At 45.9% G+C, this 26,547-nt stretch overlaps 1 protein-coding gene across 2 annotated transcripts; it reads right to left on the reverse strand.

Annotated features, from left to right (window-relative positions):
- Positions 1 to 4,560: 4,560 nt before the first annotated feature.
- EXD2 (exonuclease 3'-5' domain containing 2) lies at positions 4,561 to 26,024 on the reverse strand. Of its 2 annotated transcripts, none has more exons than XM_034769336.1 (9): positions 25,917 to 26,024; positions 23,204 to 23,599; positions 21,416 to 21,501; positions 19,354 to 19,480; positions 17,991 to 18,316; positions 13,134 to 13,240; positions 12,760 to 12,895; positions 7,274 to 7,630; positions 4,561 to 6,683 (listed from the first exon to the last, which is right to left on the reverse strand). In XM_034769336.1, the coding sequence occupies exons 2-9, from the start codon at positions 23,540 to 23,542 to the stop codon at positions 6,467 to 6,469; spliced, it is 1,695 nt and encodes a 564-aa protein (XP_034625227.1). In that variant the 5' UTR covers positions 23,543 to 23,599; positions 25,917 to 26,024; the 3' UTR covers positions 4,561 to 6,466. The 2 variants fall into 2 exon arrangements, with proteins under 2 accessions (XP_034625227.1, XP_034625226.1); XM_034769335.1 differs by having other exon boundaries at positions 21,245 to 21,501.
- Between the last annotated feature and the right edge of the window lie 523 nt (positions 26,025 to 26,547).

A 26,547-nucleotide genomic window follows, 5' to 3' on the forward strand; every position in this document is an offset into this window, starting at 1 on the left:
CCCTTCCCTCTGTCACTTGGTCACACTAGCTGCAGGAGACTTCCAGTGCCCACGGGCCCCTCACCCAAGGGCCTGCAATGCTGCCGTGCAAAGTGAAGGGACCGGAGGCTGGCTGCCTGGCACTGAGGGGGCTCTGCTCTGCCTGAGCCCCAGACTGCTGGCTGAGTTTTATTGTCTGGTTTTATTGCCTTTTTATTTTCTCTTTCTGATTATGATGGTGCCTGGGAGGACTCCACTCTTCCAGGGGCTGCCTAAGTCACCCAACTGGGAAGGGAGGAGGGTTGGCTGGAGGGGAAAAGATGCGGTGGTGTGTGTGTGGAGGAGAGAGGATGGGGAGGGAAAGAGGCCAAGGATGAGAGCAGGATGGGGTGAAGGGGGGCAGTGAAGGAGAGGAGGTATGTGGGGTGGATGCGTATACAGGGGAAGGCAGAAGGCTACAGGTACATGAGGCTGTGGGGGGGGCACAGAGGTGTATAGGGACATAACAGGAGTGCAGCAGTGCATGGAGGTGAATGGGGTGCAGGGCTCTGGGGGGGTGAGGGACATGGGGGTGGCGGCTCTGGGAGGTGGAGAGGATGGGTGGGAGAGCTCTGTAAGGTGTACAGGGATGGGTAGGTATGGGAGGCAGGACAGGATGGGACGGTGTAGGGATGCAGTGAGGGGGATGGAGGTGCGTGGGGTTTGGGACGGGGAGGGATGCAGCGAGGGGGGTGCAGGGCTGCGCGGGAGTTGCCCACAGTTTGGGACTGCTGAGGCCAGAGGCAGACTCAGGAGGACTGTCCCAAGCCGGGGGGGCGGTGCTGCCAGGGAGGAGGTGGTGCTAGGGTGCTGCTGCCAGGCCGGGCCTGCCCCCGACTCCCTGATGTGGCCAGGCCAGGCTGGGCGCTGGGTTCGTCTTGTTCTTCTCCCCTTCCCTCCAGCAGCCCCATTCCCAGCACTCAGAGACCGGGATACATACCTCAAACTCCTGGGTGCCGGCGATCAGGCCATATGAAATAATTAGCTGACACAGGTGGGAGGGGCACATTAATCCAGAATTTATAGCCTGGTTCACACACCATAATTAAACATGGAATCACATCCTCTCCTCCAAAATGCGTTTGATACCGCTAATGCAATGTACCGGCATGCGTTCTCATTATCCATGACATTAAAAGGCAACACATTTAAAACTAATAAAAGGAAATACTTTTTTAAAAACACACAATGAATAATTAACCTGAAAGAGGGAAAAGCAATGTGGTATAACAATTCAGGTGAGTTAAAGATCCAATATCTCATGTCACAGGACAGAACCTTTTGGCAGCAGCAATGCTTACAACACAAGTACAATTTTCGAAGTTCTGTTTCTGGACCAGTGATCTGAAAGAAAATAAAAATTCCTTGGTTAGATAAGTTTCTCCAGGGGTAAGAAATTCAGATTGGGCTCGTTCTTGGCTCGGATCATTCCACACAAGATCCTGATACACAGGCAGAAAACACAAAACCCTGAGGTCAGCTCGGTGGTTACAAGCCAGGACTGGCCATAATAGTATTCTGATACAGACAGCAGCTCAAATGCTAGACTAGCAGGGAGAAAAAAGTGAGGATGGCCAGGTTGTACTATTGAGTGCTGGGAAGGAGCTTTTGCGCTATGTGAGAAGTACTAAAGAACCTGACTATATCACAATCCAGGGCATGCTAGAATAGAAGATTATATTACCTAATCTGAACAAGTCCTCAAAATGCTATGGACAGTGAGAGACTTTTCAGGATTACCCAAAGTGTCCAGGATGAATCACTACCACCTGCTTACAGTGTGAATGCCTTGTCTGAGCCCACCAGGGGAAACCCTCCCCAACTACCGACAGCAAGCAACACAAGCGCTCTCCTCTAGGCAGGGGTTCTGAGAGCCATTGACCCAAACTGTAAACTCTGTATATGATGGAAACCACTTCAAGCCTGGGGGTGCGACAGCACCCTTAGTTCCAGCACTTATGGCTCTGCGAGCCCCGTTCTCTTTCCCTGCGGGCTAGCAATTTACTCACCCCACTTTGTTACCCTCAGGTGTCAGTCCTTTCTCTTCTGGAGAACCCACAATGTACACTGATCCGCTGCCTCCATAAACAGTGTACCCCAGTTCACTGGTTTCACCTCAGTTCAGCACCTTACCACGAGGCGCTTAGACAGATTTATTGTAAAACCAAATTGAAGTTTATCTTTATTGAGATAAAGATTTAAATCAAAGCAAGTATTAGGGTTTGGAAACATACAGTTACAGGTAAAAGAAAACATAAGAGGCAAACTATAGCCTATACTTATTAACAAGTTACTTTCTTATCTACTTTCCTGTACTCTCACCCAAAGGTCAGTCCTTGCAGCAGTGGTCTTCTAGTTCCAAGAGCTGGAATCCATCTTTCATGAGACATCCCTGTTGGCAGATTTCCTCCTCCATAATGGAGGAAATCTCGTGCCCTTTCTAATTCTCTTACACAATTGTAGACCATTGTTTCTTACCTCAGGGGAGCCTCTATTCAGACAGGTTTCAGAGTAGCAGCCGTGTTAGTCTGTATCCTCAAAAAGAACAGGAGTACTTGTGGCACCTTAGAGACTAACAAATTTATTAGAGCATAAGCTTTCATGGGCTACAACCCACTTCGTCGGATGCATATAGAGTGAAACATATATTCAGACACTTTTCTTGGGGTTCTTTTGTTTTTGTAAATCCTCAAGCCTTCACCCGGCTCAGACAGTAAACGCAGACTGTCTCCTCAGATGTCCATTGTTCTCGGCATTGACTGAGAAATCTCAAAGACCCCACCAGGGCCTTGCCTCAGGTGACAAGTCTGACTTTCAACAGCTTTAAACCCAATAGTCTACATATTTCTTAAACTACTTCCCGTACAAACAACTTGCAATAGCCCTAACAGTCAGCTAGTTCTTAGCTTTGAGCAGAGATTGCATATGACCCCCTTTGGCGAAATATTGAGAAGATGGCTGGACACAGGGGTAATAATACACATGCCTGGGCACGTCTATGTCACAGAAGGCCAAAGCCATATCATGGGCTGTCACTATGGACAGGAGGTTGGTTATTGATATTACAATTAGATCTATGAAAGGGGATGGAGACATAACCCATGGGCTCTAGCACTTCCCACCCAGCTTTTGTTGAGATCTTAATCTTTGTAGATTGGGTTAGGGGAGGCACAACATGGGGTTTATAATGGCAAAGGTCTTTCATTAGCAGCCCTTTGATAAATTGCATTATTATGTATCTTTGACTGCCTTCTCTGCCCTCTAATCCATCTCCCCAGGGATGACTACTGACATTCCATACCGCAGCAATTGCAATTTATTGCAAACAACCTGCTCCAGAAATATTTCCTTCTTTCCCTCAAATGTGGAATTTCTTCTCAAGATTACTAGTCTGCGTTAACATTAATTTATGGACCAATGACTGATTTACAAATGAATATCACATGACCCATCAGGGCAGGAAGCAGGAACTTCACATCAAGAATCCCCTTTCCACTGGCATATCAGCCTTCTATTCGCTCTAGCATGTTGGAGCTATTGTTCAAACTCTCCCACCAAGGCCTGTACAGTTGAACTCATGGTACTAAGGAAGCTCAACTTTACCCTCATCGTGTCTGGGCACCTCACCATCATTCATGATTTCTTAATCTCAAAAGAGCCCGGGAGGTAGGGAAGTAGCATTATCACCTTTTTACAGATGGGGAACGGAGATGGAGAAATTAAGAGACTTGTACAAGTTACACAAGAAACCTGTGCCTGAGCCAAGATTTGAACTACCGTCTCCTGTGTCCCAGTCTAGTACCCTATCCACTAAGACATCCTTCCTACAGGAGAATTACTACATAAAGTGCTCCCACTGGAGGGTGAAAATAATCCTGTCTCCATTGAAGGTTTGTCATTGACTTAAATGGGGCCAGGATTTTACCCATTAAAAATAATAAAACCCTCAGACTTTTCCAGACTAGTATTCTGCAAGAAGCGGGTCATATGCAGAAAAATGTGATGCGGTATAAAGGTTTTATTGAAACTTGTTTGAAAGGAGCTGTGTAATTCAAGCATGACTTCACCACTTGTGAGAAACATGGTCATCACAAATTCATGCTGATATAACCTCTGGCAGAATCTGCCCCGTTCATCTCTCACCAAAGATAGCAGAGGGGTCAGAACAGTTAGAAAAAGGGTTTTTTATTTAAAAGACGTTAAATACAACTAAAATCTAGCACCAGGCAGAAACATGAAAGCCAAGAACATTTAAAAATCAACAGTAATAATTAACCCTCACATAATACACCTCTACCTCAATATAACGCTGTCCTCTGGAGCCAAAAATCTTACCGCGTTATAGGTGAAACTGCGTTATATCGAACTTGCTTTGATCCACCGGAGTGCGCAGCCCTGCCCCCCCAGAGCACTGCTTTATCGCATTATATGCAAATTAGTGTTATATCGGGTCGCGTTATATTGGGGTAGAAGTGTAGCTTACATTTTCAAAGCATTTTACAAACATTAATGAATTAAGCCTCAACATCCCTGTGAGGTAGGTAAGTATTATTAGCCCCATTTTACAGATGGGAAACTGAGGCACAGATAAGTTATGTGACTTTTTCAAGGCCACACAGCAAGTCAGTGTCAAAGCCAGGATTAGCGCTCTGGGGCTCCTGGCTTCCAATTATGTGCACAGATGCCTAGAAAATACTGCTTCTCTGAAAACGCCTTTTCTTCCCTCCACGTCCTCTGTAAGACAGCTGACCCCATTTCAGAGTGATGTGAGAGGGTGCTTGCCAAAAGCTATTCATCAGAGTGTCTACACAGGAAGATTGTATTGGGAAGTAACATTTTTATAGACACATGCTGTGTGTCTAAAAGGTGTTTTGTTTTGTTCTGAAATAGATTTCTGACCGTTCGTGCTCCCACACTGACAGAGTCACTTTTCCTCAAGATGCAGCAGCAGCCATCAGAAGGCTGAGAGACCTGTCTGCAATTCTGACCCAGTTCTCAGTAAGACAGAAGTGCTGTTTCTTCACATTGGAATCCCGTCCATGAAACAGGAATGTCTCTTTAGGGAAGGTGTAGCGGGATGATCACCCCGCTCCGGCCCTGGAAGTGTACAAGCAGCCCTGGGGAGGGCTGCAGTGGTAAAAGCAGCCCTGGGGAGGGCAGCAGCTCTGAAAGCTGGGCTAATTGGGAAAGCAGCCACAGCTGTAGCTGGCTTAATGAGGGCCCAGCTGGCCCTTATAAGAGGGCAGTGGGCCAGGAGCAAGCAGTCTCTCTGTAGCTGAGGAGGGAGATGGACCTAGCTGCCTGAGTGCTAAAGGGTACTGGAGTGAAGCAGGGCTGGGGAAAGGCCAGAGGAGCTGGGGAGCTCTGGGCCAGCAACTCCCCAGCTGCAGGGCCTTGTTCAAGGCCCCTGGAGGTACTGGGTTGCAGGGAAAGGCAGCAAGTCAAAACCTCCCTTGCCTATGATGACTGGCTTATACTGACTGCAGTCAGCCCCAGTGAAAGGGGGCTAGATGGTGACTGGCAATAGCCCATGACTGAGACAAGGTGGGGATAGGAGGTGGGGGTTCCCCTGGGTGGGGAGACCCTGAGACTGCAGGGGTATTGCCAGGGGGCAGCGCCCCAAACACAAGGGGCACCATGTCCAAGGAGGGACCTGGGGGGCCAAGCGGCAGCGGGACACCGGCCTGTAGAGGGCGCTCCGGAGGCTGGAGAGCTAATTCCCAAGACGACTAGCAGGAGGCGCCGCAGGGGTGAGTCCCTGCATCATTACAGAAGGTTTCCTCCGAGAAAAGCTAACCCAGGTGCAGCTGGCCTGCACCGAAAGCAAGGGGTGGGGGCAGAATTGGGGATTAATTTGGAGGTGCAACCATGAGATGAAGGGGATCAGTCCACAGTAGCGCTTGGAAACAACAAACAGGTTCATATCCCATGTGAAGAAGCCCTCCATGGTGCTTAGGTGGACGAACTGGATGCAACACACCTCTCAGGGGATGCTGGTCATCACAAATTCATGCTGATATAACCTCTCTCTGGCAGAATCTGCCCTGTTCATCTCTCCCCAAAGATGGCAGGGGGTCAGAACAGTTAGGAAAGTGTCAATTTTTGTATGGTCACTTTGAGCAGAGGAGAAGTCTCCTTAGCACATCCACTGTGGATTGAAACAGTCTAATAAAAGTGGAGGGGCTCATGTCTGCATACATGAGGGCCCCATCTCTGTAGAACAAGATGGTGAAGAACCAAGCAGCTCCATTCAGACTAGGGTTAAAAATTCCAAACCACCTTTTAACATTGAAGTCACATGATTTAACCATTGGTAGTGTTGTTGAGTCTCAGCAGAGCCACTGCTGACAATGGGAGTCTCCCTGGGCCATCCTGCACCCAGGAGCTTGCAGTTCCAACAGGGAGATGAAAGTCAAATAGTCCTTCCAGTTGCTGTCTGGAGTCACTTTCACGACAGCTCGATCCAAAGGTCCTCCCCATATTTTCGAATCAGCTTCCCATGATTGTGGTTGACTGACCACCGCTTTGGGAGATGCTTCGGTTGCATGGTGTCCAGAAAGTGCTGCCGCCAGCGCCTCTCCAGCTCCATGAGTGAGCGCAGCCCCCCTTTGGCGAAGCACTGCACCACCTTCAGCCCATGCGGCATGTAGCTCTCATTACAAATCCTGCCAAGACACAAGGGGGGTTGGTTTCATTGCAAGCCCATTATGGGACTCTCGGTCTCCCAAAGCTCCCAATACCGTGATGTGCTGGGCGCCCTCACACCCAAAGCACTTGACAAACACAAGGCTCAACTAGGCAGGCTGGGCCAACAGAGTTGTCCACCCGACTACTCCCCACACCCTGAGTGAGAGACTGTAAGCATCTCACCGCAGGAAACACATTGTAATCTATAGCCCCAATCTCACAGGTGTATCGGTGCTGGGGGTTCCCTGTGCCTGCACGGAGCTCTGCAGCACTGTGTTTGTAACGCGCTGTGTAAACACCCAGTTTGTTAAACTCTGGCCCTGGTTTTACAGGGAGATTAAAATAACAGGAGGTATTTTTAAAGGAGCTTGGGGGAAAAATAGGCCTATTACTTAGCTCTACCAATGCTGCTGGGATTTTTGTTGCTGTTGTACTATTTATGTATCAGGGCACCTAGGGCCTTGGCGAGGTGTCTTTTTCTGTAACTGAAGTCTAAATACATAAATATACATATGCGCACACACAGATGGCTGAAACACTAGGCCTAGTCACTGGGCTCTTGTAATACCTGGTTTCCAGGCCTGCTGCTTCCTGGAGCATCTCTGATGTAATGGTCTCTGTGTTAAAGAAGTCCTTGATTCCTTGCAGCAGCTCCTCCCTCCTGGTGTCAGGCAGGCTGTCTGCATTCAGCAAAGCCCTGGCCCCTGACCGGACCTGCCTTCGCAGGGGGTCCTCCAGCAGGCGCACCCCTTCCTCGCAGCCAATAGGGGCACCGAACTCCTCAGCCAGCCGCTGCTTGAGATGATTGTCATAGTAATTGGAGATGGCATGGCAGGAAGTGCAAAGCAGCAGAACGTCATGGGAGTTGTGGTCCTTCATCTGGATGGGGAAGTGTCTTCTGTACTCATGAGGTACGATGTTCTTCCTGGGAAGGAAATAGCAACAGTCTTAACTAAGATTTCAGATGGCTGCTGCCATCAACTACAACTTACACGCCCGATGGAATTTTAATTTTAATTAATATTTTAATTAATGGAGATATCCCATCTCCTAGAACTGGAAGGGACCTTGAAAGGTCATTGAGTCTAGCTCCCTGCCTTCACTAGCAGGACCAAGTACTTATTTTGCCCCAGATCCCCAAGTGGCCCCCTCAAGGATTGAACTCACAACCCTGGGTTTAGCAGGCCAATGCTCAAACCAGTGAGCTATCCCTCAAGACAGATATAGAAAAGGAACCATCCCAGAAGCTGGAGCTTTCCACATTTGGTCTTAGCCCAGGGGTGCTTTTGTAAAGACTGAGGATAATCTTGGTTATTTTTGAGTTGGGGGAAAATCCACTCTTTTAAAGTTATTTTTTTTAAAACGTCAGAAAAACGCCTGTAAAGATAGCATTGGATCAGTTCTCTGTGTGTACTCCGTGGCCAATCTGATGACCTTAGTGACAGAAATGTATTTTTGCTTTCTACTAATGTTAGCCCTGCAGAGACATCACTAGATTCTGTCCTGGCCAGTGCATCAAAAGAATTCCTAACAAAAGCCCCAATCCTGCATGTACTTATGCATATGTTTAACGATACTCCTAGGAGAAGTCCTATTAACCTCAAAGGGACTACTCATGTGTGAAGTATGGCAGATGTCTCAGTGCTTGCAGGACTGGGCCCAATTCCGAATGTAGGACAATTTCTACCCTCAGCTACACTGTGCATCCCCAGAGGGCACAAAGGAATTGCACAATTGTAACTAACTGCAAAATATGGCCTACAGAATCTTTATTACTCGTGATAATGAACAAGAAAGAAGCAGCCCAGCTTGACCTTCAGATCCCAGCATGAGTCTTGTAGGCAGGGCAATTAGAAAAAACTCCTCTTTAACCTAGGTATGTTTTCTCTGGAAGCTACTGAGAGATAATCAACAGGGAACCCTGTATAAGAAGTCAAAGAAATTTGGGCCATGCTTTTAGATACATTTAGATAAAAAATGTTGCGACTACTCAAAGAAAGCCAAACCTCCATTCCACCTAAATGCTCCCTTTCCTAGTCCCTGTCTTCCCTCCCTTTCCTAGTTACAGGTCTTCTCCTATTTTACTTCTCTAACCCCCACCCTAATGTGTTAGGTCTATGTCTTGCAGATTTGACGAACAGTAAGATGGCAGAATTCTACGGGCAATCCCATAAAGCATACAGTATATTGAAACATATACAAGCTGTAAGTCAATTATCTTTCTGTTGTTTGTTTTCTTCATATAAAAATCAATAAAAATTAATCACAACCCACCCCACAACCCAAAATGACCCCACAGTGCCATTTTAGAGGTATTTTTCAGAGCTTATTCATAGTTAAAGACAAAAATGTGTACGTTCATAAGAACATAAGAATGGCCATACTGGGTCATTTTAGTATCAAGAATATGTCTAATCAAAACCTTCATCTGTGGCATATTACCCTCAATGAGGGCTTCAGGGGTGGAATGAAATTTTATAAAGTTATGAGCAACTGCAAAATCACTACTGAGCAAGCCAAGGGTATGTCTACATTGCCCACATTACAGCGCAGCAGCACTGTGACATGGGCAGTGTACTCACACTTTATCGCGCTCTCCCGGTGATAAAAAATAACCGCCCTGAACGAGCGGTGGTAGCTTTATCGACAGGAGTGTAGCTCCTGGCAATAAAGTGCTGTCTATACTGGCGCTTTTCAGTGATAAAACTTTTGTCGCTCAGGGGGGTGTTTTTTCACACCCCTGAATCACTAAATTAGCCCTGAATGTGACAGTGTAGACACAGCCTTAGTAGACATATGAGGATTTTTATCAAGCTGATGAAGCCCTGGGCTCTCATATGACATCTGAAGGGATGAAAAGAACTAAGTGTGCGCCCTGCTTGTCCTAGACTCGGGGGGCTGCAAGGGACAGCGAAGGCTACTGGGAAAGTTTGCAACAAGACTGTACAGGCCTCCGTAAAAACATTCCAACATTCTTTCCCAGAAAATCTATGAAGAAAGCACCCTTAACCCAGAAGAAATCTGCAGCCAGACAGCCCAACGGTCACACAAAGGGTTTTAGATTCTCTCCACAGTTTCTGATGTATTTGGATGAATTTTTCAGAAATTGGAAGCTTTCATTTAATTATAAATATGTCTGTCTTTTTCTGCTACAGAGACACAGCTGTCCCACTATAAAGTGACCGTGCTGCTGGTCAGTTCATGTAGCCTTGCAGGACACTGCTCCTAGCTAAACAATAGCAGCTGTAAAGATTAGAACTCACCCTCCTCCACACCAATTAGCTTTATGGATATGTAGGTGTCACAGCTCACCTGGGCCATTTAAATGCTAACAACAGGATTACATACAGAAAAGTGTGACAGTCAGGGTCCGGACACCAACAGGGAAAACAGATGGTTTAAATCCCCCAAATGATCAGTTAAACCAAATGATTGCATACCATATTATTGTACTATAAAAGTATAATGAATAAGGTCTTTTATGAAAGCTTGTTATATTCTGAATGTGATGGTTATTATGAGATGTGTGTACAGACTATGGTTATGGAGCTATGTATTTGTGAATATAGAAAACTGTGTTAATAATCCATACTACAGCTTCAACGACACCTCCCAGCGGGGGCTAAGCAGTGAAGCAAGGAGGGGCACCGCCCAAACCTGAAGTTTACATGAAACTGGCTTCAAGTAATGATACATTGTCCAGCCCAGGAAAGACTATGATGGGTCATTAGAGTTAACGGAAAGACATTGAGACATCCGGGCTATCAAGTCAAGAGGGAATTTCCCCGCTCTGAATATACATGAGTCACCATTGACAGGAACAAACAAACAAACAAAAAAAGAAGGGGAAAAACCTTTAAAAACTTGGGCTTGGGACTCAGGTTTTTTATCCACACCTTGAGGGACAGTCTTGTGGTGAGACGCCCTCCATGAACGCTGGATCCCACCTCTAGGTAGTGGGTATGCTGAGAAACTGTCTTATGGCAAAAGGTAACTTATATTATAAAAGGGATATTATCTAATATGGAAGAGTAAAAGCCTGAGGTTGTTTTTATGTTTATTTGCTGTGTAACCTGTATAGGTTTGCTTTCCCTTATTCTTATATTTGAATCTGGGGTTTTGCTATTACATAAACCTTTTGTTTATTTTTACCCCAAGCAAGTCTCTCACATGCAAGCTGTGGGGAACGTGCATACCAAAGTAGCTGGTATCCAGTGGGCTGGTTTTACACCTTCTCAGGTGACAAACTGAAAAATCAGAGTATCTGGTAATTAAGAACTTGAGAAGTACAGATTTGGGGAGACTCTGAACTGGAAGGTGTCACACCCCAAGGAGTAACTAGACTGGTGAGAGCATGCACTTGTGGGCTGGCTACTGGTGTCAGGGATCTGAACCACAGCTGCACAGCAAAAAAGGCCTCCAAAGTTAAAGGGCGGGCAGTGACAGAACCCCTTACTGGTCTTGGTTGTTCCCAAAACATCACAGAGGGTTTTTTATTCTCTTTCATTGAGAAAAAAGTTAAACTGGGGAGGTATGTGTACCACTAGCCTATACAAGCTGGACTGCAGTCTGCACTCTGTGGCTGGGTCTACACTACCCGCCTGAATCGGTGGGTAGAAATTGACCTCTCGGGGATCGATTTATCGCGTCCCGTTGGGACGCGACAATCGATCCCCGAATCGACACTCTTACTCCACCAGCGGAGGTGGGAGTAAGCGCCGTCGACGGGAAGCCACAGAGGTAGATTTTGCCGCCGTCCTCACAGTGGGGTAAGTCGGCTGCATTACGTCGAATTCAGCTACGCTATTCGCATAGCTGAATTTGCGTATCTTAAATCGACCCCCTCCCTCCCCTAGTGTAGATGTAGCCTGTGTTTGAATACAGCTTGTTCTCTAGTGAGAGTAAACACAACTGCTCTCTACTGGAAGGAATGTCAACCTCTCTCCCATGTGAAACTTGTCCAGAGACATACGATTAAGGCTGCGAGTCTGTCACGGATTCCATGACTTCTGCAGAGGCCAGTGTGGCTGGTTCCGGGGCTTCCTAAGCAGCTTGGGCAGCCCCTGGGCCAGCCACACCGGCCACTGCTGGGGCAGTCTTGGGCCACCGTGCCCCCCTCCCTTCCCACCCCAGCAGCAGCAGTAGTTTGGGTGTGAGAGGGGGCTCAGGGCTGGGGCAGAGGTTTAGGGTGGGGGGCAGCACTTACCTTGGGGGGTCTCCCCATAAGCGGCTGGCACGTCCCTGCAGTTCCTAGGTGGAGGGACCAGGGGGCTCCACGCGCTGCCCCTGCCTGCGCATTCCCAGCCAATGGGAGCTGTGGAACGAGCGCTTGTGGTGGGGGCAGCGCACAGAGCCCCCCTGGCCTTCCCTCCCCCTAGGAGCTGCAGGGACATGCTGGCTGGTTCCGGGGAGCTGCGCAGAGCCAGGTAGGGAGCTTGCCAGCCCTCCTCCTCCCCCAACCCCCCCAAGGAGCACCCTCTACACCCCGGCCCGCCCTCTCTCCTCCCCCCCATGGAGCACCCACGGTGCCCCGGCCCACCCTCTTCTCCCCTCCCGCCATGGAGCGCCCGCGGCGCCCCGGCCCGCCCCCTCTTCTCTTCCCCTCCCCCCTCCCGTGGTGCGCCCGCGGCGCCCCGGCCCGCCCCCTCTTCTCTGCCCCTCCCCCCTCCCGTGGTGCACCCGTGGCACCCCACCCTCTCCCCACCCTCCCCTGGAGCACCTGCGGTGCCCTGGCTCAAGTTTTAGTTAGGGGTACATAGTACAAGTCATGGACAGGTCACAGGCCGTGAATCTTTGTTTATTGACCTGTCCATGACTTTTACTAAAAATACCCGTGACTAAAACATAGCCCTTACATATGATCATGTGGTCCTTGAATGGCTACGGCCTACCCGAGATATACACCCTGAATTCTACACAAGCATGACTGTGTCCCAGTTTACCTCCCACTGGTAAATAACACAAAGTTCCTTATGGTAGAGACTGAACTTGATCAGGGTCTAGGTCTTACTCTACCAGATGTATTTTTCTTCCCTGCAGTGTGTAAAAACTCACCGGATGTAGGACTCTCTCTTGCCACACACCACACACAGGTTCTCCTTGACTGTCAGATAGTAATCAACTTGTGACTCCGGACGTCCTGAGGGCTCGAACTGCAGCTTCACAACAAATGGATCTGTGCTCACCAACTCTGGAAGGATGGAGGCAGGGAGGGAGGCCTTTAACAGTTGCATGTGGAAAGCTAAATGAATTATGCACAAAGTGGGGGGACACATCCTGTTTATTCCTTCCCCCAACATCTCCAGTAATTGGCTCTCTGTTCAGACCTGGGCCCCTTCTCAAAAGTATCATTTCTTACCCAACAATATCATGGCAAAGAAAAGATCTCTTTCCTAGATACAGACTAATATGAGGACTGGCATACATACCTCCAATGCCCTTGTCCAGGTACCACTGGGCCTTTTTGCGATCACAAGTGCACAGAGGCTGTCCATCTGGTGCATGCAGGAAGCAGTTATCATACAGGGGAGATTTTCTGTGAAACAGGGTAAACATCATGACAATTAAAATAAACAGGACCCCAGAAACTGAGCTCTATGTATCTATATACAAGTCAGACGAATGCCCCCAGGAGTACACACACTTCTAGCCCTCAGCAACATGTATTTATGGGCCAAGCACTATACTGGCAGATCAGGCTGTCACTGAGGGCAGCAAAATCCTTAGTGACTGACTGTTCTGGCTACAACTACTGGCTGTTTCCCGGATCAGCAGCTGGGAACTTTGAACCCTCTGTTGAGCTATCATTGACAATAGGCTTGTTTACATTTCAGAATTAAAAGTGAGCAACTCTCAGCGGTGAAAAGTAACCTATATGTTTAAAATCTGGTTTGGATGTTCTCCGGTGTTTTCAGCAATACAGGGAAGGAATTATTTTTTCCAAACAATATCTTTACTTTGACAGCACCCCTTTAAAACTAAATGCCTGAGGTAGAAGATGTGCTGCATCTTCCAGCCAAGAGGCCCTGAGCAGAACGGTGGCAACAAAGCTGGATAATTGCTCAGGAGCAGGGATGAATATAAGAATGGCCGTACCGGGTCAGACCAAAGGTCCATCTAGCCTAGTATCCTGTCTGCCGACAGTGGCCAATGCCAGGTGCCCCAGAGGGAGTGGACCAACAGGCAATGATCAAGTGATCTCTCTCCTGCCATCCATCTCCATCCTCTGACAGACAGAGGCTAGTGACACCATTCCTTACCCATCCTGGCTAATAGCCATTAATGGACTTAACCACCATGAATTTATCCAGTTCTCTTTTAAACGCTGTTATAATCCTAGCCTTCACAACCTCCTCGGGTAAGGAGTTCCACAAGTTGACTGTGCGCTGCGTGAAGAACTTCCTTGTATTTGTTTTAAACCTGCTGCCTATTAATTTCATTTGGTGACCCCTAGTTCTTGTATTATGGGAATAAGTAAATAACTTTTCCTTATCCACTTTCTCCACATCATTCATGATTTTATATACCTCTATCATATCCGCCCTTAGTCTCCTCTTTTCCAAGCTGAAAAGTCCTAGTCTTTAATCTCTCCTCATATGGGACCCGTTCCAAACCCCTAATCATTTTAATTGCCCTTTTCTGAACCTTTTCTAGTGCCAGTATATCTTTTTTTAGATGAGGAGACCACATCTGTATGCAGTATTCGAGATGTGGGCGTACCATCGATTTATATAAGGGCAATTATATATTCTCAGTCTTATTCTCTATCCCCTTTTTAATGATCTCTAACATCCTGTTTGCTTTTTTGACTGCCTCTGCACATTGCGCAGACATCTTCAGAGAACTATCCACAATGACTCCAAGATCTTTTTCCTGACTTGTTGTAGCTAAATTAGCCCCCATCATATTGTATGTATAGTTGGGGTTATTTTTTCCAATATGCATTACTTTACATTATGCCATTTTGTTGCCCAATCACTTAGTTTGTGAGATCTTTTTGAAGTTCATCACAGTCTGCTTTGGTCTTAACTATCTTGAGCGTTTAGTATCATCTGCAAACTTTGCCACCTCACTGTTTACCCCTTTCTCCAGATCATTTATAAATAAGTTGAATAGGATTGGTCCGAGGACTGACCCTTGGGGAACACCACTAGTTACCCCTCTCCATTCTGAGAATTTACCATTAATTCCTAGCCTTTGTTCCCGGTCTTTTAACCAGTTCTCAATCCATGAAAGGACCTTCCCTTTTATCCCATGACAACTTACTTTACTTAAGAGCCTTTGGTGAGGGACTTTGTCAAAGGCTTTCTGGAAATCTAAGTACACTATGTCCACTGGATCCCCCCTTGTCCACATGTTTGTTGATCCCTTCAAAGAACTCTAATAGATTAGTAAGACAAGGAACAGTGTGCCATCGCTGGTAAATAGTATAATGGCCAATGAGGGTCTGGCTGGAGAATCTTGCCTACATGCTCGGGGTTCTAATGATCGCCATATTTGGGGTCGGGAAGGAATTTTCCTCCAGGGTAGATTGGCAGAGGCCCTGGAGGTTTTTCACCTTCCTCCGCAGCATGGGGCAGGGATCGCTAGCTGGAGGATTCTCTGCTAATTGAAGTCTCTAAACCACAGGATTTGGGGACTTCAACAGCAGAGTCAAGGGAAAAGGTTGGGACGGCTTTGTGGCCTGCATCATGCGGGAGGTCAGACTAGATGATCATAATGGTCCCTTCTGACCTTAAAGTCTATGAGTCTATTTCTCTTTACAGAAACCACATTGACTATTGCTCAACAGTTTATGTTTTTCTAGGTGTCTGACAATTTTATTCTTAACTATTGTTTCGACTAATTTGCCCGGTACCGACATTAGACGGTCTGTAATTGCCGGGATCACCTCTAGAGCCCTTTTTAAATATTGGCGTTACATTAGCTAACTGCCAATCATTGGGTACAGAAGCCGATTTAAAGGACAGGTTACAAACCTTAGTTAATAGTTCCGTAACTTCACATTTGAGTTCTTTCTGAACTCTTGGGTGAATGCCATCTGGTCCCGGTGACTTGTTAATGTTAAGTTTATCAATTTATTCCAAACCTCCTCTCGTGACACTTCAATCTGTGACAGTTCCTCAGATTTGTCACCTACAAAAGCCGGCTCAGGTTTGGGAATCTCCCTAACATCCTCAGCCGTGAAGACTGAAGCAAGGAATCCATTTAGTTTCTCCGCAATTACTTTATCGTCTTTAAGCACTCCTTTTGTATCTCAATCATCAAGAGGCCTCACTGGTTGTTTAGCAGGCTTCCTGCTTCTGATATACTTAAAAAACATTTTGTTATTACCTTTGGAGTTTTTGGCTAGCCGTTCTTCAAACTCCTGTTTGGCTTTTCTTATTACATTCTGCACGTAATTTGGCAGCGTTTATGCTCCTTTCTATTTGCCTGACTAGGATTTGACTTCCACTTTTTAAAGGAAGTCTTTTTATCTCTCACTGCTTCTTTTACATGGTTGTTAAGCCACGGTGGCTCTTTTTTAGTTCTTTTACTGTGTTTCTTAATTTGGGGTATACATTGAAGTTGGGCCTCTATTATGGTGTCTTTAAAAAGCACCCATGAGGCTTGCAGGGATTTCACTTTAGTCACTGTACCTTTTAACTTCTGTTTAAATAACCCCCTGGATAGCTACTGTTGTAGTGCAAAGTGCTCCTTCCCCTACAAGCCTTACTCTATTCACCAGCACCAGTGTGATCACAGCAGTAAGCATTCCCTGAGTTGAACTGCTATCACAAGAAGCATCAGGCCAAGAACTCTTGCACACATTTAAATTATTCAGTAATTCATACCGTCTCTACAGTAGGGAATTTGACAAAAATATTTCCACCAGTGCATGGTGATAAAAAAAACACAGGAAGATGCTGGGATTTGTCTATTCTAAGGCTCCTACCAGTGATTATCAGCAGTTCAGGTGAACTGGTAGTAAGCACTGGTGGAAATTTTTTGTAGTAAAGACGACATTGTTTAGCCTGGCCAGCCAAGATAGAGCATACAGAAAATAAATGGAGAGGCAGGAGTGACAGCTCAGTCAAAGGTGTCATCTGAGTGATTTATGGATCGAGAATTTTTTTTTTCAAATGAAAACAAACATTCTCCTAGAAATCAGCAACAGAAAAAATCTTTTGAATCACATCTAATCTAACCCTAGAGACCAGGGAAGGATTATTCCCTACAATATGTTCTCCAGCACTTTGTCTTGACTAGTTTTAAGTGTCTCTAATGAAGGAACTTTCTTGTTTTAAAAAAATAAATAAATTATCAAATACAGACAACAGCCTGGATTTAGCTTAGAATTCTGTTCGATCAGCTACTTAGTTTTTCCTAGGGGGCTGAGCCCTTCTTGGGCTGTTTGATGTTGGCTCAAAATGTTTCCTGGAAATATGAAGTGACCAGAGAAAATCACATGTAAGTAACAGAACACTGTTATTTCTATTTTAATTGTTAAAGAATACTAATTAATCAGTTTTCTGGCTCCATTAAAATTATCTCCCCCACAGCTAACCTGAGAATCTTAAAGGAGAAAGTTAATGTTGAAATGTCTATTTTTCCTTTTCATTTGGCTATGACTGAAGTTGTTTAACTCCCCATATTTGTGTATATAAAATCTCTGATATAACCAAATTAAATTTAAAAACAGGCATATCAATTCTGCATCGTTTATCTAACTTGTTTAAATTTAAAAACATTGTAAATAAAATAACTGACATTCCAGACAGTCAGATTCCATTGTTACATAAGAATTTAGGATTTGCCTGATCAGATCAGACAATTGGTTGAAGTCTCGTATCCTGCCTCCAGCAATAGTTAACAGCTGGTGCCTGCGAAGAAAACGACCCCTCAGTCTAGCATTATCCATCCTGCCTGGCCAACTGTGAAATGCTCTGCTTAGGTGCAGACCAGAGATTTTCCTTCCTGAGCTCTGAGGCAGTCAAGTTATACCTGATTATATCCCTATTTTAGAAAGCAGAATGGCAAATGTCATATTGCTCTGAGGTGCGCTCAGTGGGTTAGGACCTCTATAGCATCAGAATGATCTTGAGCTTTCTTTTATCTTTGGTAAATGTATCTGACTCATTTTTTCCATCACTTATATCTTAAATGTAACTCTCAGGGTTAGCTATTGAAAACCAGCAATAGTGAATGTGCATAACCATAATGAGCAGGGGTGGAAGTATCAATCAAAATCCTGTCTTTGCAAATTTAGTTACGGTGCATATAGTAAAAAAGGCTCATGCAATTACCTTGCAGAATATCCCACACCAAGGGGCTTTCGCTTCTGTTTGCGGGGATCCTTCACTTGTTGATTTACTGGGGACTGGCCATTAGTTGCAGACTTCCGATTCCTTGGTTTCTGCTGGGAGTCCACCTCTCCATTTCCATCATCTCCTAGACTGCTGCTACTTCTTCCTCTGAATGGGACATCCATCAAGCCCTGGCACTTGCCCAGTACCTTTGCCCAAGCAACAACAGCATTTTCACCTCCAGATGCAGCAGGGATGAAGAAAAATCCCAGCAGATGGAGAAACAGAGCCATTGAGACCTGGGCATCCTTGGCAGCATAAGTGACCTGGGGAAAAGAGCCAGAGCTCTGTGTTACTGTGCAGAAGGAGGGCTAACACCTTGTGAGGACCTGAGACAAGATCCCCCAACACAGCAATGTGAAACATCATTTCTACGTAAAGAGGGAGCAGCATTTATTTGACTTAGGCACTTACACAGAGTTCCAGCACTGAGCGCCGAAATAAGGGTCTGGGAGCCTCTAGTGTTCCCTACCTAGAACCACAGACCCTCCTCTTAATAATGCAACCTGAAGCCCTTCCAGTAATCTACAGTGTAGCCAGTTGACCCCTAGAGGGAGCCAGAAGGTATTATATTGTAGATTGCTACAAAGTCAATTTAAGAGTGAAGGACAAGCAGAGCTCAAAAGACAAAATGTAATCCTGTCCATTTTACACCACTCAAAATGATCACTCAGACTGACTGACTTCAAAGGTAGACACACCTTTTTATATTTACCTCCCTGTGCTCCAAAAGCTCAATGATAATCTGCTCATTATAGGCTCAGTCCTGAAGGGGCTGAGCACACAGGCTCTCATCAAGCAAAGTCCTTGAGCATCTGCTTAAAGTTACGCATGAGTGGTTCCATTCAGGTCTATGTGATTACTCACGTGCTTGAAGTTAAGCAGGTGCTCAAGGACTTTGCTGAATCAGGATGAGCGTGCTCAGCACCTTCAAGACTCAATCTCCAAACTAGATACAGACCACTCCCAAAACCCTCACAGATCAACAATCACCAGGTCCTTGGCGCTTGCCTATGAATACAGATAATACTTGGCACTTCAATCCCCTTATATCCAAATATGTCAAACAGCTTTCCAAAGATTAAGCCTTGAAACCCCCCCCCCCACCACCTCCAAAATAGGAAATTATCCCCATTTAAAGAGAGGGAAACTGAGGTGGAGAGAGATGAAACATCTGGACCAGTCACACACTGAGCTTGTGGCAGAGCTAGAACAGACCCCAGATCTCTTGACTCCAAATCCTGTCCTTTAGCCACAAGACTATTCCTCCTCACAAAAGAATAACTACAATCAGAAGACACACCTGGTCTTGAGTCAGCTCTTCTGCCTCCCAGTTGCTGCAGCGCAAGCGAAGAGATTTGTCGAGTGGGCAGTTTAAGATGTTCTCAGCTAGAGATTTGAGGCTGAGTCCATTACAGAGCAGATCCTTCCTTCAGTTTAACAAACAAAAGCAAATAAATGGATAAAAGCACCAATCAAATTGAAAAATGTTTGCATCCACCCTGAATCTATTTGAACAAGAGGAACTACTGAAGTGTGTGATTAGATGATGTGTATGTCAGTGACCACTATAGGAACAGGACACCTGCTCATCTATAAGCTTTACTGGCTAAGCTAGCATAGCTCTTGCTTCTTTTGGTTACTGGTTAGTTTTGGAGCAGAAGATCTCAAGCATGAATGTTACCAATTCCCTCTTGAAGCTGTTTCACATAATACAGACACTAGATCATTACAGAATCTAAGAATTTCTTTTTGAGAGAAAGAGTTGGGATCTTTCCATCAGCTGTCTGCCTCTGAATGAAAAGGAGAGATATCCTACAGTAACGGGCAAGTTTGCTGTATGGAATTGAAATGCCACTAGATCAAATGGCCAGGAATGGGCTACAATTTGCTGAGAAATGAGAGATCCAGTCACTGCTTTAGAGGAGAAGAATCAGAAAATACACATTTCAACTGCCCAATGAAAGACTCAAGGATTCCATGTTCTCTAATAATCATGGTTGCTAAAGAAGTGGCACAAGGCCAACAGACTTACACCCCAAATCAGTTACACAGGACAAAGGCCTGTAAAATATTGCAATTGAGGAGTATTTCTAGGCAAAAGGTTATAACTTTATTTCTTTAACATGAAAGTAACATTAGAAAATATTGTTGTATCTTTAATGTTTCACTGGAAACAGAATTATTAAAGGAGAAAATTAAAAGCTGATTAATTTTGTACATTTCTCAAGAAGTCTGATAATCATCTCTTTCCACTCATCTGCTGACCACTCAATTTGCATAGCTAGAATTTGTTTGTGGGTCTTCCTTGATCACTGAGCACTATACAATATGCATGTCAGTTTGCCCTCTCCTCCTCCGAAAGCAATGTAGGCCAAATGCAAATATTTAGGTGAGAGGAAGGAAGATAGGGTCTCCAATATTTGAAGTTTAACTTTCCTTTCACTAGTCACCATGCAGATAAATGAACAGTTAAGTTGCCGTGTTTATGTATATGGTGTAAATGGTGACAGGCAACGTTTCAAATCCTGGCTGTTCGATATGGAGCCAGTCTGAGAAGGCTGTTCACCTGATTATGATATAACCAGTGTTTTCCATGGCGTGAGAGCCCATAAGCACTCAGAATGGGTCTGCAAGACCCTTTCAGAGAGGATAAAATGAGTAGTACACCCTAGAAGATGGAGAGAAAAAACAGTCTACTGTATATGGAGACCAGGTGTGTTTCCCTTTCTGCCTCTTTTAGGTCTTTGTCTTAATTATCAAGACTCTCTGACAATTCAATACTAGTTTAGTTTGAAATTTCTACCCAGTGGCTCACCGTTACTATATACACACCCTGCTTGGAAGTATCCAAGTTGAGTTCCTAATAGATGCCCTCATTACAAAAACCACCACCTCAATTGGCACTACTTGGCTTCCATACTCACAACCTCAGCACAGAGCGCAAGAACTGAATGGAGACTCTAGTCCCTTATCCCCAGAAGAGTTGGTCTGCCTGGGTCATAGTTTGAGGCATACTGCAAGGGCGGGGGGAAAGAGGAGGCTTGCACTGCTGCTACCCAGGCCATAACTGTTCTAAGGACAAATCCAGGACTACCAACGTAGCATCCTTCATCAGAGTCAAATTCATTTTTTAAGATTTCCAATTAAAATTGTACACCCCAAGTACACTGCTGTTGTCTATGGATACGCACCTCTGTCTCATTGCGAGGTACCGGAGGTCTACGCTCCCTTTGACTGCAAGGCCATAGTCCTGAAGTAGCTTGCAAGAATCTTCCCAACATCCGACCCCAACTTTTAATATAGTGCTATCTGCCAAGATGTCCAGTAAAGATTTTGGGACAGTCTGTCCACTGCTGACCAACCTGGGCAATCGAACAAGAATGCAAAAGCCACTGGAAGAGGCCATCTGTAAGAGGGATACAGGACTGGCTTTTCCTTCCACTGACACCTGAAACCAAAGAACCAAAGAGCACTGGCATTAGAGTATTAGTGTCTGGATACAGAACAAATCACAACAGAATCGTAGGCATTACATACAGAAAAGACCTATTAAGTGATCTAGTCCAGCATTTCTCAAATGCGGCCACCAGGGCCTTTTCTTGCGGCCACAGCATACTGGGCTGTGGTTGAGAGGCAAAGTAGTGGCCCCTCCCTCTCCTTGGTGCGCCTGGATGCACTGCCTTGGTGTTGGCTGCTGGGGCTGGGCCCTGCCCAACTCTGGAGACACCTAGGGCACAATGCTGGAGAAGCAGGCAGCCAGTGAGTTCCCCACCTTCCCAGGGGCGGTGAGGCTTAGGCCACAGGGCTCCAGGCTCCAGCCACGTAGTGGCAGGCCCCATCCTCTGGACACCGGGCTTCAGGCTCCAACCCACTCACTGCCTCCCCCAGCCCCCATCCAGGGCTTAATTCGTCCCCAGGCTTGCCGGGGCTGAGTAGGTCTCACTTTTCACAGCGGATTTGTATATTCGTTAATATCCCTTTTCACAAGAGACTTACTAGCTAGCAATAAATAAATTACAATGATTTGGCCCTGTATATGTGCATATTTATTTGTTTTTCCTAAAGCTAATTAAGTATTTTAGAGAAAAGTGTGAGAGCAGCCACCAGCAAGAGTTGGTGGATGCACTCTGAGGCCACCAAATAATTTGTCCTGAGAACCCCTGTCCACTGTAGCATTGTTTCATACAGTATATTCTCTAGTGCAGTATCAAGTCTAATTTTAAGAGACACAAGCAAAGTGGCTTCCCCCATTTTCCTTGGGTGACTATTTCACAGCCTAACAGATCTCACCATTCAGTCCTTTTTCCCCCCTTAGCTTAGTTAATGTATGCAGTGTAGGTGAAATTCACTCTTCAGAAGAGGGCCAGCCCAAGATCTAGACATCACTTAAATCCCACTGAAAGCCAGTTGTGAACACTTAAATAGACCTTGTGCTGGCCCTCTTCTGGGAATGTCACGTTCTGTTAGGTCCAATATTTTACATGTTCATTTATAAATAGCTGCAATTTCTCCTCTTTTCGTTTATTTTTAATTTTTTCGTTTAATTTTAATTTTTAATTAGTTATAATTTTTAAAATATGTAAACGCCTTAAAAATATAAGGCTAAATTAATACAATTCTAGTAAGTTACCTTGAAAGAAACACTGTACAAATATATAGCATCTAGCCAATCAAAAACAGTTATAATTCCATCAATAGAATATGTTAAGAGTTATTCCAAAAGTTTAACAAATGATTATCTCAATAAACTTCAAATCCATGCTCAGTTAATTTAAGTTTTTATTAAAATCAAAATCAATAGACCCTTATTGGGTTCCCTGGTGGTAACTGCACAGGCAATTTCAAGAGTCATTTCTGGTGTGTCCATTCTAACTACTTAAACCAGAAATGAATTATAGAATATTAGGGTTGGAAAGGACCTCAGGAGGTCATCTAGTCCAACCCCCTGCTCAAAGCAGAACCGATCCTCAACTAAATCATCCCAGCCAGGGCTTTGTCAAGCCTGACCTTAAAAACCTTTAAGAAAGAAGATTCCACCACCTCCCTAGGTAACCCAATGGTGTTGGCACAAGAAATATTCAAAGCCTCATCAATTCTCTGCCTTTGCCCTAGGAGGCTGGAGGACAGATTTTCCTTGATCAAACACTTACCCACTCGCAGTCAATCCCAAGGACTGGCCACCTCTGCAGCTCCTTCTTCAGTAATGGTTCCACTCGATCCCACTCCTCTGCCTGTGAAACTATCACTATTTCTGCACCAAGGATCTGCTCTACCCAGGAAATGATGGGAGAACTGACACACGAATGCAACTCCTTTTCCTCCACTTCCGTCAGTTCCTCATCTCCTGACCTTCTCAGAGCTCCAACTTGGTTACCACCACCACAGACCTTTTCTTTCCGACGCCGGCTTACTTTCCACAAAACCAGACCCCCGACTGCAATGCCCAACAGGGTGGCCACAGTAACTGTCACTACTGTTTGTCTGGGCATTTTTCATCCTCTTCCACTTCACCCACTCAAAATGGCATTGCAGAATTTTCTTATAGACTGCAAAGAAAAAAGCAGGACAGATGAAGAATAGATGTTTAAGAATTCATGGAGGTTAAGTTTGTTAACGGATATTAGCCAGGATGGGTAAGGAAGAGTGTCCCTAGCCTCTGTTTGTCAGAGGGTGGAGATGGATGGCAGGAGAGAGATCACTTGATCATTGCCTGTTGGGTTCACTCCCTCTGGGGCACCTGGCATTGGCCTCTGTCGGTAGACAGGATACTGGGCTAGATGGACCTTTGGTCTGACCCAGTACAGCCATTCTTATGTTCTTATGTTCTAATTTATTCAAAATTTCTTTAATATAAAATTAAGAAAATGAAACTGCCACTATTCAGACAAAGATCTAAGTACAGCTCAGGATCATAAAAGCAATATGGAATTTTTAAAGTGTACTGGATTCTATTCAGGAGTAAATCAGGAATCAAAGCAAATAACATACCCTGGAGCATTGGTGTGTTAAATGCTAATGAGTCTAAATTCAGGTCTTGGTTACACCAATTACACCAAAATCTAGAGTAATTCCACTCATTTACATCAGTGTAACTAAGAAAAGAATTTGGTCCAGAATCCAGTATTTCTCAAACTTCTGAAAGCTCATGTCCCACTCCTTCAACCCCAACAAGTGCTGCTAAAGGCCCATGTAACTGAAATTCTCATGATATTCTTCTATTTTGATGAACAACATAATAGTTCACAATGTTAACATTTAAAGCCTCAACACCAGCATCTATGTTATCACCCATTAAAATGATTGGGGCAGTTTACACTTTTGACCTGTTTTTAAAATCAAAGAGAAGACTCCGCAAAACAACTGGGAGGTCCATCCACACCCCTCCAGACAGACAGGGATGTGCCCAAAGCTTTGGTAAGTGCTACCATAATGTATGTGTTTGGGGAACATCCATTTGTACTTCATCAGTGAATATATGTACATTAGAAGTACTTCTATGATCTTGTACAGCAGTAATTCCTTGGATCCCAACACCTTTCTGCTGGGGACCTAAGGCCTGATCTACACTAGAAAATTAGGTCAGTTTAAGTAAGTTGGTCAGGGATGTGAAAAATTCACACCTCTGAGCGGCACTGTTAAGACAGCCTAAATCCCCATGTAGAATTCTTTCATCAACCTAGTTACTGCCTCTCAGGGACGTGGATCACCTACACCAACAGGAAAACCTCTCCTGTCAGCATAGGTAGTGTCTACACTGAAGCACTACTGTGGCACAGCTGTACCATATTAAGTGTAGGCATACCTTTAGGCCAGGTCTAAACTACAGACTTACATCGATATAACTACATTGGTCAGGGGTGTGAAAAATCCACACCCCTGAGCCATGTAGTTATACAACCTAACGTCCAGTGTAGGCAGCACTATGTCGGCAGGAGAGCTTCCCCTGTCAATACAGCTACAACCTGTCTCAGAGGTGGCTTAACTAGACTGACAGAAGCAGCTCTCTCATCAGCTCAAGAACATCTTCACTTAAGTACTGCAGCGGTGCAGCGTTTTAACTGTAGATCTGCCCTAAGTAATATAGGTCCTGATAGTACAAGGTGAACATGCACCCATATGTAGCCCCATTCACTTCAATGTCCTCCAGTGTAAATAGTTTACAGATGGAGTTTGATGAATGGGACCATCTGATGATGCCACCTACTTTGGCAGGGGTTGAACTCAATGACCCAGGGTCCCTTACAGTCCTATGTCCCCGAGTGTGCAAAGCTAAACCTGGAAAGCCACTCATTTGCAGGATGGGGTTCTAATAGTCCAGTCTTGCAAACAGTTTAAAGCATGTGAGTACCTGCAGATGTGCGTAGCACTGACTTCACTGGAAGGACTCGCGCCCTGCACGGTTACACGTGTCTAACTGTTTGCAGGACTGAAGCCTGTGGCCCCGATCCTGCAAGCCAACCATGTGGGAGGAGCCAGGCAGCACCAAACCCCCGCACCCAGCCCAGATCCGGGGAACAGCTGTACGCATCAGCAGAGAGAGACCAACATGAGACACCCCGCAGGCTGCTCTAGACCCCACAAGCACGAGGAGGAAACACCCCCTTGTAAACCCTGCCCTTGGCAGCCGGCCAACCCGGCACTACCGCAGCCCGGGAGCAGCACGACACCACCGCGCACACCTGGCGGGGCGCGGGGAGACCCCCCGCGGGGATTCCTGGGGCGGGCCACATTTGGGGTCTGCAGCGGTGGGATGCCGGGGCTGGGCGCTCGAGGAGGCGCCATGTTCCAGCAGCCCCGCGCAATCCCCTGCCCCCATACAGAGAACCGCGCGTGGGGTTCCGCAGCCACCTCCCCGCCCCCGACCTGTCTGCGCCTGGGCCCGCAGCGGAACGCTGGCTTCTCTCCGGCAGTAGGAACCCGCCGCGCTGCAGCCCCCACACCCTGCTGCACCAACACACGCTTCCGGCGGGCACACACCCGGAGCGACTTCATTGAGGGACACTTCCGGTCTCCTGTTCCTATGGGGTGGAGCCTCCCGGGGAGCCCAGCGTTCTTCTCGGCCTGTGGGCGCTGCCATCTTCTATGGCACGCGCTGTCCGGCTGCGTAGGGCTGTGCCGAGTCCAGTTATCCTAGGGGCTCGGGTTAATACCTGTTCTGTGGTTAAATCAGTGTTACAAAGCTCCTTGCACGTCATAAAACATGTAGATAAACTTTCTAGTTCATGTTAGAGAAGGGTGACCAGATGTCCCAATTTTATAGGGGAAGTCCAGATATTTGGGGCTTTTTCTTATGTAGGCACCTCTTACCCTCAACCCCCTGTCCTGGTTTTTCACATTTGCTGTCTATGCTGGAGAGCAGCCTGTGGTCGTGGGGATGTTGGTACCAACTGTATATGGGGTCAAAGAGAGAAGTCCAGATTGTGGAAGCTAAATTTAGATTATTAGGTGAAATGCATAAATCCTTGGTCTCCACAGTAACTTTGTCTGAAATACC

The sequence above is a fragment of the Trachemys scripta genome, chromosome 4 (assembly GCF_013100865.1).
Source record: "Trachemys scripta elegans isolate TJP31775 chromosome 4, CAS_Tse_1.0, whole genome shotgun sequence".
In the NCBI taxonomy this organism is placed as follows: Eukaryota; Metazoa; Chordata; order Testudines; family Emydidae; genus Trachemys; species Trachemys scripta.